Raw genomic sequence first — 13,661 nt, 5'->3', positions numbered from 1 at the left:
ACAGCTAAGTGCAATGTGGGATTCTGGGTCAGGCCCTTAACCAGACAAAAGACATGAGTAGAAAAAATGGTTGAAATCGAATAACGATAATAGTATTGCACCACTGTTAATGATCTAGTTTGGTAATTTCATCATCACTATGCAAAATGTTAGCCTAGCAGAGGCTGCATGAAGGGTATATGGGAATGTTCTGTACTGTTCTTTGGAACTTTTCTCTAAGTCTATCGTGATTTCAACATGGTTTAAAATAACAAGGTTTAAAAGATTCAAGTGACTCTTCTGGATTTTGCTTTGGCTTTCCAGCTTTTGCACAGATTCTCTAAAACTCTTTATTTTATATAACCCTTCCCTGAAATCTATACTTATAAAGTAAATTTATGAATTCCAAACATCTCTGCACTCTCAAAACAGCAGCAGGGAGAAAAATGCCAGGACCCTTATCAGCCACTTCACAAATACAAAGAGAGGAAATATAAGTTAACAAATTAATAATACTAACCCATGAATAATGTCATATTTAATAGTTAGAAAGTCAGAACTATGTATTCTTTGTGGAAAGACTGGAAACAGAATTGTGAGTTTGCTGATGTGTCTTTACACAACCCAGCCTCAGGCAATGGCGGGAGCTCTTCTGCCCTCTGCTCCCACTCTAGGTCCATCTCGTCCGTCCCTTTATTACCTTCCTCCTAAAGAAAGAGGAGCCAATCCCAGCCACATTTATTGCACCATGATTACAGGTAGTTGGGCTTGTCTTAAGCAGCATGGATCGAAGCACATCTCCTTCTCTTATATCCCTGCTTCAAGCCCAAGTATGTAGGAAACTAGCACTTTTCCTCTTTGCCTTTCCCTGAAAACCTGATTGAGGGCAAATGGTTGAAGAAGGACAGAAGGAACTCTCCTTAGGTCTTGAGAACAACCGAGTCCTGTACAGGGACTCCGAAGGGACTGCTTCTGTAGTGTAAACAACTTGACACTTTGATTCCCCTTGACCGTGGGTTCTCACATGCACACCCTTATGATCCTGGTGGGAAGACAATGTCATCTCCGCCTAGAAGTTAGGTGTCCAGACCCCCACATTCATAACATTTTCACACAACACAAAGAACTATAAGAAACAACTATAAAATATCCTCAAAGCAGAGCAAAATATCTATGAAAGTAATTTAAGCCTTGGAAAAAAACAATCTGTATTACCTTCTTAATAAACGCCACTGAAAACGTATCCCAGGATACTATTCCATGGTCCATCAGCTCAACAAAGGCTGTCAGGGTGAAGGAGAGCATGTCTCCAAAGCTGGAAAACAGAGAGGATTAATGGAGATGGAGAGCTGAGCACAAGCACAGATGCAGAAGTGAGAAAACTTTAGAAGAGTGGATACAGCAGAATTATAAAAGATCCTTGAGAGAAGCAACTAGGCCACAGGAAACTTCCTAAAAACTGTGAGTCCATGGCAAAGCGGCAGGTAGGTTTTAGGGAACAAGCCAGGGCCTCAGTGGGACAGACCTGGGCTCACACGGACTCTCACTCTGGTAAGCTATCTCATACTGGGCAGTTCGCGAATCTCTCTGAGCCTCTGTCTTAGCTGAAAATCTGAATAGTGATACCTATTTAATCACAGGGCTGCTTGTAGAGCACTTAATCACATGTGTAGTATATAAGCATTCAGTAAACGATAGAATAAAGAAAGCTTCTCAGCAAATAAAAGTTAGAGAAACCAAGAGAGGGCAATGTGCTTCTTTTATTATTCATGGGTATCTAATAATTAGAAATAATTCTATGAAGAGTATTAGCACTTTGCACAGGATTCAAGTGGTCTACATATACGTGTGTGTGTGAGTGTGTACACACACAAACACATAGATACAAATATATATGTTAGTAAGCATATTCGTTTTTGTGTTACCCTGGACAGCATGTTATTAATAGGCTTTATAGAATATCTGTGGAAATAATGACTGTTTGCAGGCTATAGACTTGCTGTGATTTGGAAGGCTGTAGGAAGGGTCTAATGTGTGGGTTAGAAATCAAAACAAAGATGATACAAATAGTTCCACACATGACCCTTATCAGACAATATACTGGTTCCTAATGCTTTCAAAACAACACTTAACAGACACTCAGAATCTTTTACAGAAACTCACCTCTACTGTAAATTATCATCATAGTAAATGTTAACTCTCAAGATAAGTACTGTCTTCAAGTATACTGAATTATGCCCATCAGGATTTCTGCACACTATGCAACCTCACAGATTCATGTGCTTGGCTTTTAAAAAATAAAGTTAGTTCAGAATTTGAATCTGTAAACTCATATATATAATTGCTACACTACAAAGTCTCATAGAATGTTTATATTGAATCTTCCCATCTATTTTCAGTTAATAGTATAGAAAACAGTCTCATGTTTCTTTTTTTTTTTAAGTTTATTTATTTATTTTGAGAGAGACACAGAAAGTGCGAGCAGGGGAAAGGCAGAGGGAAAGGGAGAGAGAGAATCCCAAGTAGGCTCTGCAATCTCAGCGCAGAGCCCAATGCGGGACTTGAACCCACAAACCGTGTGTGGGATCATGACCTGAGTTGAAATCAAGAGCTGGATGCTTAATCAACTGAGCCACCCAGCCACCCAATTTAAAAGAAATCATGTTTCTTTTAAAACAGCTTCATAATTTCCCTTCTTCCCAGTGCTCTCAGCCCAGCCTCAGTAATGACCTTGGGAATCCTGCATCACTTCTGAAGCTGTGATGCAGGAAAGAAACCTACAGAAGAGGCAGCAGCTCTCAGGAAAAGACTATGATCCAAAGCTCCCAGGGATCAGAGAGGATGGGATGCAACAGATAAAAACAGATAAAAATGATTATGTGTGTGGATTCTGGAGTCAGACAGCAGTTTGTCCCTCTAGTTCTAAGTGGGCAAGTTACTGATGCATTCTGTGCCTCAGTTTTGTTATTTATTAAAAATGATGGTGATGGGGCACCTAGGTGGCTCAGTTTAAAGTGTCCAACTCTTTCGCATGGTTCATGAAATCAAGCCCTGTGTTGGGCTCTGCACTGAGCGTGGAGCCTGCTTGAGATTCTCTCTTTCTCCTCTCTCTCTCTCTCCCTCTCTCCTCTCTTTCCCCCTCTTCCACTCTCCCTGCTCATGCACTGTTTATTAAAAACAAAATGACACTGGTGGTGGCAATACCTCACTCAGGATTTCTGGGGAAATAGAACAAGCTACCATACTTCAAGCTCTTCAAGCAGTGTGTGGTGTATATATAGCAACATGTGACTGTTAGCTATGATCTTTACACAAAAGTGATCTAGAAAAATAAGCAAAGTCCATGATCTTCAAATGTTTGCCTTCCAGGATTCTCTGTTCTTGGAGCCAGGGTTCAGGAGGGGTGTAATGCAAAGAAAGCCTACCCATTCAGGCCAGACTCACAGACTGGCAATACCAATCTTACAGGGGCCCCCTATGTGGCATGCCCCCCAAATAAATCCCAAACCAAAAAGCCCAAATTTACTTGAAGGACACAATAAGGGGGAAAAAAAAAAAAAAAAAAAATAAGTAAATTGCATCAGAAAAAGAAGAGAGCCAGGTATAAAAGCAATTAGTAAGATTTATTAATAGAGTGTGTTGGCATTAGTATTATGATGAAAACACTATTACATAATAATGAATAGTATTCATAGTAAACAATATTAGCTGATGTATTCTTTTACTATATCAATAGCTGTAAACACTATTAGCTAATTTATTTTCCTTCTTACTTAAAAGAGGGCAAAACAAATGTATGATAACTAATAGTTGCCAGCTGCTTATACCTGGCATGTTAAAAGACCCCAACCACAAAAAGACCCCCATATTCACGGCATTCGAGAATGGCGTCCATGGCCTCCATACAGGCAAAACACTGCCTCACTGTTGTGACTAACAGCATGAGCAATGGGCCAGGCAGTGACAAAGGAAAGCACACACTTTTGGAATCAAACTCTTCTTTATATCCCCTGGAGCTAGTTGAGGCTGAGAATAGAAATGATATTAGTCTTCCTTAACTGCTTTAGAAAAAAATATATATTTATGCTCTCTAATTATCTGAAGGCAAAATGATTCTGTTCCCCACTCAATGGGCCCATAATCCAAGTGGCCTGAGCAACATCTAGAGATTGTCCCACTTCCTCAAATACTCCAGAACTCTGCTCAGACTTCTCAGACAGGCTGCAAAAACTTGAGAGAAAATACAGAGAGAAAGAGAAAGTATATCATTTGTTTTTCAAATCTCCAATCTGCTTTTGGGACCAGGACTTCAATCTCCATGGTTTTTAAGAAGGTGGAGCACCACTTCTGCCTCATTTCTGCGATAGACATTTATGTGCTTTGCAGTTTCCACTAGAGTGAATGGTTGGTAAGCGAGAGAAGGTTCTTTCATATCACACACCAAGGTACCCACCGCAGGAATTGCTCCCGTGGTCCATCTAATAACATTTTATATAAATGTTATATTATTTATACTCATGTTTTATAGAAATATTATCTAATAACATCTTATTTATACATAACATATATTTTAACNTCCATCAGCGAGAGTTTTTTTTAATTCAACCTCAAACCCTCAGTTGCAAAGAGAAGATGGCCATCCTAAAATTTTAATACATTCCAAATCAAGGAACTCAATCACTAATTTCAAATGATGCAGGTATAAAAGCCCTTACTGAACTCTGACATAGATGTTTAGTCTCACTCCTAGAGGAGTGACTTATGCTCCAAGGAGAGAAGGCAGGAGCCAAGGCTCTGAAATCAATGCCGTGTGCACAAGATCAAGGCTAAAAGGGTTACAAGTATAAAGCAAACACATGGCACGTGCAGGAGCACTTTTATTTGTTTGGTTTATTTGTTTTTTATAAAGTGTGAAGCTAAAGATTTTGCAGTACTGACTGCCACAAATTAAGCCGACTGCAAACTTTACATGCTGGTCGAGAGCCATGTCACAGCCAACACACCATGTGTGCTGGAATGATTCAACTAAATGTTTCTCATCAACTCAGTAGAGACCATCTTCATTCCAACAAAATTCAGCCAATCCTGAAGCATTTCAATTTAAGCTGCTAAATTTATAAAAGAACAGTGCTTGCAAATGTTTTGACTGGGTGCCAGGCAGAAGTGAAGAAAAGATATAAGTAAAGACCACTTTTAAAGTTACTGGTAAGTCATACTTCATATATACTTAATTCCCAACATTAATTAATATAGTTCTGCCCTGCCCTTTGAATTTCTCCAAACGTTTTTTTTTCTTTTGGTATGTGGTAAAAAGTATATACACAAAAGTTTGCAAATTTCTAAATCACGCTGCAGACATTTCCTTGGCCTTCAGAGTCATAGCATGAACATGCAAATGTCCTTTTCGTTCCTTTGTTAAAAATTTAACTGTGGATCAATTCTGAACTCTATTCTGTTTCTTTGATCTGTCTATCCCCTTATGCCAATATCACACTGCGTTAATAACTTTATAATGAGTCTTTAAGTCACTTAATGAAATCCTCCAACTGGTTCATCTCTGTTGTTTTTTTCCAAAACTTTTTGCTATTCTAGGTCCTATACAGTTCCTTTAAATTTTAAGTTTGGTTTGCAATTTCTTTTTAAAAAATAATATTGTACTGAACCTACAGATTAATTTGGGGAGAACTGCTATCCTAATAATATCGTGTCTAATTCTCTACTTATTTAGGCTTCTAATTTCTTTCAGTCATGTGTTTGTTTTTTCAGTGAACAGATACTACATGGCTCTTGCTAAATTTATTCCTAAACATTTTATGATTTTTGCCACTTTTAAATAGAAATTTTAAAAATTTTATTTGACCGTTAATGCATACCTATACATCACTTTTATACACTGATGCTGTATACTGAAACCTTGCTAAATTCAATTATGTGACTAAGACTTTTTTCTTTTTTAGATTTACAACTTTCTACACAATCATGTCTTCCATGGTTTTACTTCTTCCTTTATAATCATTACGTCTTTTACTTCTTTCTTGAGTTATTGCTATAGCTAAAAACTCCAGTATGTTAACAGAAGTGCAAAAAGCAAACATATTTGCTTTAGTCCCAATCATTAAGAGGGCAAAGGTTGGAAGGAATTCAGCCTTCCAATATTAAGTATGATGCAGTTTTTGTATGTTTGCCTGTTTGTTTGTTTGTTTGGGGTTGTAGATGCTCATTATCAGGTTGAGGAAGTTCCTTAATTTTTGTTAATGGATGCTGGGATTTTATGAAATGCTTTTGCTATATCTATGAATTATTTTCTGTATCTATTAAGATGAGTTTTCTCTCTAAGCCCTCTTCTTTGTTTTACCAAATGCTGAATCACAATGACTGCTTTTCAAACGTTGAATGACTTCTGGGATAATCCTTCAGTCACCAGAACGTATTATCCTTTTCATGTATCAGTTGATTATATTGTTAATATGTTGCCAGGGATGTTTGCACCAGTGTTCAATAGACGGTCTCATTAGCTGTCACATTTGGTATCTAAAGATTAAAATTTCTTGGCATAAAGTTGTTCATAACATTCCTTTATTTGACTTTTATTTGCAGTGAAATCTGTAGTGATATTGCCTCCTTTATTCCCAGGATTGACATTTGGATTTTTCTCTTCTTTTTTCCTACTTTAGGAAATAATCTGTGTTAGCTTTAATTTTCTCTATTATTTATGCGTTTTCTATAGCATTGATAGTTATTCCTTTTATTCCCTCCTCCCACTTATATAACTTATACTTATTTATTCTATATTTTTTAAGGTAGAAACTTAGATCACTGATTTTTCTTAACCATTCTTTTTTTCCAGTATAGGCACTTAAGGCTCTAATTCCCCTCTAAGCACTGCTTTAGCTGCATCCACAAATTTTGTTTTGCTATATTGTATTTTATTATCATCCAGTTCAAAATATTTTGCAATTTCACGTGGGTTTATTCCTTGACTCCTGGGTATTACAGAAGGGTGTCTTTTAATTTCCAAACACCTGAGGCTTTTCAGCAAATTTATTGTTACGGATTTCTAATACAATCTCCATGTGGTCAAAGAATGTAATCTGTATAGTTTCAATCATTTGAAAATTCTCAAGACTTTTTATGGCCTAGAATATGGTCAGTTTGGTGAACATTGCACATACACTGAAAAGAATATGGATTCTGCTATTGTTGAATGTGATCCTATCTATATCGAGCCAATATCTTTTACAGTGTTGATAGAATCTTGTCTACCTTTAACTGATTTTGCCATTTTTCTTATCAATGAGAAGACAGTGTTAAAATCTCCAGCTATTATTATGGATTTGTCTTTTTTTTTTTTTTAAATTTTTGAGAGACAGAGAGAGACAGAGTGGGAGAGGGGGAGTGGCAGAGAGAGAGGGAGACAGAATCTGAGCCAGGTTCCAGGCTCTGAGCTGTCAGCACAGAGACTGATGCAGGGCTGAAAACACCATTGTGAGATCATAACCTGAATGAAAATTGGATGCTCAACTGACTTAGCCACCCAGGGACCCCATGGATTTGTCTAGTTTTCCCTTTAGTTGTCACTTTTTGCTTCATTTATTTTGAAATCTTATATTAGGTACATAAACATTTAACACTTTTATGTCTTCCTAATGACCCACCCATTTTTATTATGAATTATCCTCCTTTATCTCTGACAAAATATTGTCTTGAATTATTATTTTGCCTGCTATTAATAAAACAACTTAGTTTTATTATTATTTGCATTGACATGTATGCATTTTCCAACTTTTGAACTACATGCACCTTTGCATTTATAGTATATCTCTTATAAACGGCATATAGCTGGGTCATGTTTTTTCAAATTTATCTGAAATCTTTTAATTGTAGTGGTTAGTCCATTTAATTTAACTACTGATGTGAATAGGTTTAGGTCAATCAATTTATCATTTTTCTGTTTGTCTCAGCTGTGTTTTGTTCTCTTTCTCTTTTTATAGTCCATTTTAATTTCTCTACGGGATTTTGAGTTATACTTATTTTAGCTTTGTATGCCCTTTTAAAGAAATATGAGGGGCACTCAGTTAAGTTTCAGACTTTGGCTTAGGTCATGATCTCACAGTTCGTGGGTTCCAGCCCATGTTGGGCTCTGTGCTGACGACTCAGAGCCTGGAGCCTGCTTTTTCTGTGTCTTTTTCTCTCTACCTCTCTCTCTCTCTCTCTCTCTCTGTCTCAAAAATAAATAAACGTTTTTAAAAATGTAAAGAAATATGAGAAATTTTAAAGACAAAAACTATATTTTGTCTTTTCTAGTTATCCACATATCTGTAATTTCCAGTGTTGCTCACTCCTTCCTGTAGAGCCCAATTTCCATCTAATGGCACGTCCCTTTAGGCTAAAGAACTTTCTCCACACTTCTTGTAGTGTGTGCCTGCTGATGAACAATCTTAGTTTCCTTTTTCTAAAAGTGTTTCTATTTCACCTTCATTTTCAAAAGATAGTTTTACTAGATAAGATTATGGTTTGACAAGTTTTGGGGTTTTTTTTTTTTTCTGGGGTTTTCTTCATTTTTGGTTTGGTTTGTTTGTTGCTGTTGTTTTGGTTTTTTTTGAACTTCTAAAATGTTGCCCTCCGGCCTCCACTGTTCTTGATGAGAAATCAGCTCTCATTCTTATTTTTACTCTCTTAATGTAATAAGTTGTCTTTCTCTGGCTGCCTTCAAGGTATCCTTTTTATCTTTAAATTTCAGAAGTTTGACTATGATGTTTCCAGGTATAGTTTTCTTTCTATTTATTCCAGTTAGGATCACTGAGCTTCTTGGCTCTATAAATTTATGCTTTTCAACAAATTTTGGAAACTGTCATTATTTCCTCAAATATTTTTCTGGTCTTATTCTCTCTTTCCTCTCTTTCTGATATCACAATTAAATGTATTTTAGACCAATTATTACCATTTCACAGTTCAATTATTCACTATTCATTTTACCTAGTCTTCAGATTAGGTAATTTGTACTGATTCATCTTCAAGGTTATTGTCTTTTCCATCTTCAACTCTTATACAGTGAATTTTTCATTTTAAACATTATACATTTTAGTTTTATAATTTCCAACTGGTTATTTTTTATGATTTCCATTTCTCTGCTAAGCCGCCTCATCTGTGCACTAATTTATACTAATACCTTCCTCTTCTAATATATTTACAAACATTGCTTTAAAAATCTCCATTAGCAGAGCACCTGCGTGGCTCAGTTGGTTAAGCCTCAGACTTCAGCTCAGGTCATGATCTCATAGTCTGTGGGTTCAAGTCTCACGTCAGGCTTTGAGCCCCATGTCAGGCTCTATGAGGACAGCTCAGTGCCTGGAGCCTGGTTCAGATTCTGTGTCTCCCTCTCTCTGCCCCTCCCCTTCTCTCTCTCTCTCTCTCTCTCTCTGTCTCTCCCCTCTCTCTCTCTCTTTCTGTCTCTCTTCTCTCTCTCTCTCTCAAAAATAAATAAAAACATTTTTAAAAATCTCCATTAGCTAATTCCAACACCTGGGTCATCTCAGAGTCACTTTTTAATATCTGCTTTATTTTTTTCTTAAGAATAGGTCATCTTTGGGGCGCCTGGGTGGCTTAGTCGGTGAAGCGTCCGACTTTCGCTTAGGTCATGATCTCGCGGTTCGTGGGTTCGAGCCCCGCGTCGAGCTCTGTGCTGACTGCCAGCTCAGAGCCTGGAGCCTGTTTCAGTCTGTGACGCCCTCTCTCTCTGACCCTCCCATGCTCACGCTGTCTCTCTCTCTCTTAGAAATAAATCATTTAAGAAAAAAAAAGAATAGGTCATCTTTTCTTGTTCTTCATATATTTAGTAATTTTTATTATATTCTGAACATCAGGAATAAAAGACTGTCAAGTCTCAAAATCCAGTTTTGTTCTTCTGAAGACTGTTTTGTTAGAGCAGAAATAACATAGCTAGCATCAAACTACAAATTCTGCAGTGGGCAGCAGTTTAAATCTCTTCCCAATTTTCTCCATTTCCAGTTGCTGTTTTTACCAGGTCCTTTGGGGTTCTCACACATGCACATTCATGCCTCGGATTTGGGCAAATTTTGTAGCTGGATCTATGTAAACCTGTAGAAATGGGGTCTCCTACCCTCTGAGCTTCCCTTCTCTCACAGATTTCACAGCTAAGAGTCTAGCTGCTCTGCTAGCCCCCAGACTATATCCTCTTTACCAAGACTGAGGCTTCCTGCCACCCCACGCTAACTGGATGAGGGGGTATCCTCAGACAAAAGCTACAAACACACAAATCTCATCTGAGACCCACTATGTTCTTTTAAGGACTGACCTCCCTCTTTCTGTCTACTTTGGGTGGCTCTCCAGTTCCTTCAAGCAGTTGCTTTTAGGTATTTATGTTTACACTACTTTGTTTAGATTTAATCATTTTTATCTGTATTATGTGTAATTAAGATATTCTGCCATTACCGGAACGAGGGCTCTGAGCACTGGTTTTATCTACATTTGATAGATGAAAATTATGGTTCATGTGTAATCCCACTTCCAGTATTCCTATATATCAAATGATTAAAACTAATGGCAGATAAACTTCAAGAAATTATTTTGGCTTCAGAGCCCCCAACTTCCTCCACGTTAGCAAGTTGTATGAGGTGGTTAGAGAACAACTTGATTTAATTCCAGCTCCACTACCTGATTTTAACTTCTGCGTCAAGGAAATAATTCTCACGATACTGATCTTGTGTGTCAGATATTTGTCCTTAAAAGTAACGAGTGTAAACATTGAGATAATGCCCAGAACAAAGTAAACTCTCCTGAAAGGTGACTTCTGCTGCCATTACCATTAGGTGTTTCTACTATATTAAATATATATCTCAAAATAACATTAAAAATTTTACCCTAAAATCTAAGTAGTGCTTTCTACTTTATTAGAATTTAATAACTAAAGAATATATATACTATTTTTCTATGTGGGAAGGGGTAGGGGAAGATGAATGACTTGAGACGAGTATTACACATGGAAGGGGATCAGAATTTTCTCCAAGGGCCTAAAAATGAAGGTGCACATTGTCAGATGCTGTTCAGTCTTGCTTATCAAATTGAAATTATCTGCTTAACAACATGGCAAAATGTAGATTTGTTCTGCCTACTGTAGAGAGTTTGCTAGGCCCCACTTGGATTCACCTTGTTTAATGGAAAAGAAAGGCACTGAGGAGGGAAAGCTCTAAGAAAGAAGTTCTGAGATCTCCATACACAGTTAACATGCAATTCACTTGACAGATGACTGCGGACTTTCTGAGACTCAAAGTAAATAATTTTCATTCCATACTTCAATCCTGAATTTTTTTAAATGTGTATCTTTTTCATACTGAGTCACTGAAGAAAATCAAAGACTTTTGACTTTGAACATCACATAGACCACAAAAAAGGAAGTTTTTTGTTTAAAGTAGTACATAAAATTATGCTTAGCTTTGCTCTAGGAGAAGGATAGCAATTCTGATGTAATCATTTTGTGGCTACAAACATAAAATATCCTTTCTACCACTAAGCAAAAAAAATAAAATAAAATAGAGAGAGAGAGAGAAAGAAATTTTTGAAAAACCTGTTAATAAGAGCATCAAAGCAAAAACAGAATCACTTAAAATATCTAGATGCATAGTTATACAATCAGTCAGAGGACAGGGTTTAATTATGCAGAGAAGAAGGAAGTGTTACCTCATCTGTATTAATTGATCATAAATTCTTACCAAGGCTTCATGATCTTCTGCAATTTCTGGTATCGTCTGCAAAATTTGAAAACAACCACGTGAGGAGCATGTTTGAAAGCAATAATTTTTACACAAAGAATATATGTACCTTGAAGAAAGCTCAGGATTGGATATAGAGCAGATTTAACTGCCATGATATACAAGACTTTATTTATTTCGAAACATTATTCAAAGTACCACACTGGGATTCTCTAGTGATAAGAAACAACCAAAAGGCAGGCATTAAACATTGAGTCAAGGCAATAAGAATGGATCAGAATGGGTATACGTTCGATGAAAAAAGTAGAGCCCAAAGTACTAGACCGGTTTTTTAATGTATGCCCAACAATGAAGAACTAATTCTCTTTCTTTGGGGAAATGCCCACTAATTCTATTTTCCCTTTTCTTGAGAAAAGATTGCCTCTTTGCAAAAAAGACATTGTAAGAGACTCCACCAGTCTTGGACAACACATGGAACTCTGTGACGGTAGCCTGCAAGAGTGTGCAATAGACAAATCTTGTCTGCTAAAAAGGACCATCATGCTTCTTAAAAACCCGAGGTCAAGAAGATAAGGAAACAAGCGATGTTCGTCCTATCAAACCACTTCCCATCCCTCCAGCCTGCCAAATATCTCTGGCTCTAAGTATGTTCTTCCCTGTTTGGAATACCCTTCCCCTCTAATCAACCTGTCCAACTAGCTAAGTTCTATTCCGAATTCACCAGATTCTAGGCTCTTCTGGGAAGCCTTCCTGACCTCTGATATCCCCACATGACCAGACTGAAGGTGGCACTCACATCTCCACTCACTGAGAAACACCGGCTGTATGACTTAGGCAGTGCACCTCGCTATCCTTCCTGCTCTCTGAAGGCGAGGGCTTAGGACTCTGACAGTGTCAGGCACATGCAGAGCAGATACTTAGTAAGTAGCTGATGAGTGATTTGGCTCTTCAGATGAAGTTAAGTTTCATTTTCATCCACAGAAAAAGTAACCACTTGAGAAACCCAACTGACCACAAGGAGATCAGATCTAGTCTCTGGTGAAACTGGGGGTCAGGAGTGGGGGTAAAAAGGTATACAGCCATCTTTGTCTTCCTCTTCCCATCCCTTTCCTTTATCTGCCTTTAAAACAAAACTAGCTTCCTTCCCTCGTGCCTCCTTCAAAAAGCCTCTGGGCTGAGTGAAGGTAGAAGGTGGTCACAGGCAGGCAGACCTAGGACACTACCGTCCACTAAAAGGAACTGAACTCCTTGTAAAAATGACTCCTGACAGGACTGAGGCAAGGAAAGATCTAGATAAGCCTGGAACACCTCACTGTGCCAGAAAGTAGTGAATGCTCAAAAATAATGGGAAGGACAGGACAGGTCAGAAGGACAGCTAAATCTGGGACAAGCAGAGCACCAAAATAAATAATAATAGTGACAGATTACACTATTAATTTATTGAATTAAATAGGACCGAATGAGTCCATGTTGTCTGAAAGAAAGGTGTGCTGGTATTGCTGCAGAACCAAATCTCTGAGGGAAAACATACCAACCTGATTTACACTGTTTTCCATTTTCTATGGTGTAACTACTCAAAACAAAAGCAAAAACAAACAAACAATCAAACAAAAAAACTGTTACAGTGGAGACACCTGGAAGGAACTATGGTAAGGGCCTTAAGTCAAAGTGAACCTGATTAACAAGACAAAGAGACATCATGTGCCATCAATAGGTAGCAATGAAAAAAACCACAAATATCTCCAATATTCCAGACAAAGACATATAACATGGGTTTACAACGAGAAAGCAATACAGGATAACCATGTAGAAAAAAAAATCCATTCAAATGGGAAATTGTGCAGTGTCCATTGCAAACTCTTTCGAGTTATCAGATTTTAGCCCTGTTGTCTCTACGCTGTAGGTAACTGATGACTATTTATATACTTTGTCCTGTGTTGTAGTGCTCTAATG

General features: G+C 37.6%; 1 protein-coding gene across 1 annotated transcript in view; it reads right to left on the bottom strand.

Annotated features, from left to right (window-relative positions):
• Positions 1–13,661, bottom strand: part of ELMO1 (engulfment and cell motility 1) — a 484,527-nt gene that overhangs the window by 348,361 nt on the left and 122,505 nt on the right. Inside the window, exons 7-8 of the mRNA XM_077775357.1 lie at positions 11,709–11,744; positions 1,195–1,294 (exon numbers count right to left, since the gene is read on the bottom strand). Coding sequence (XP_077631483.1) covers positions 1,195–1,294; positions 11,709–11,744 — 136 coding nt within the window. The remainder of the gene's footprint in view (positions 1–1,194; positions 1,295–11,708; positions 11,745–13,661) is intronic.

The sequence above is a fragment of the Crocuta crocuta genome, unplaced genomic scaffold, assembly GCF_008692635.1.
Source record: "Crocuta crocuta isolate KB4526 unplaced genomic scaffold, BGI_CrCroc_1.0 scaffold197, whole genome shotgun sequence".
In the NCBI taxonomy this organism is placed as follows: domain Eukaryota; kingdom Metazoa; phylum Chordata; class Mammalia; order Carnivora; family Hyaenidae; genus Crocuta; species Crocuta crocuta.
This window is presented reverse-complemented; position numbering and strand designations above follow the sequence as displayed.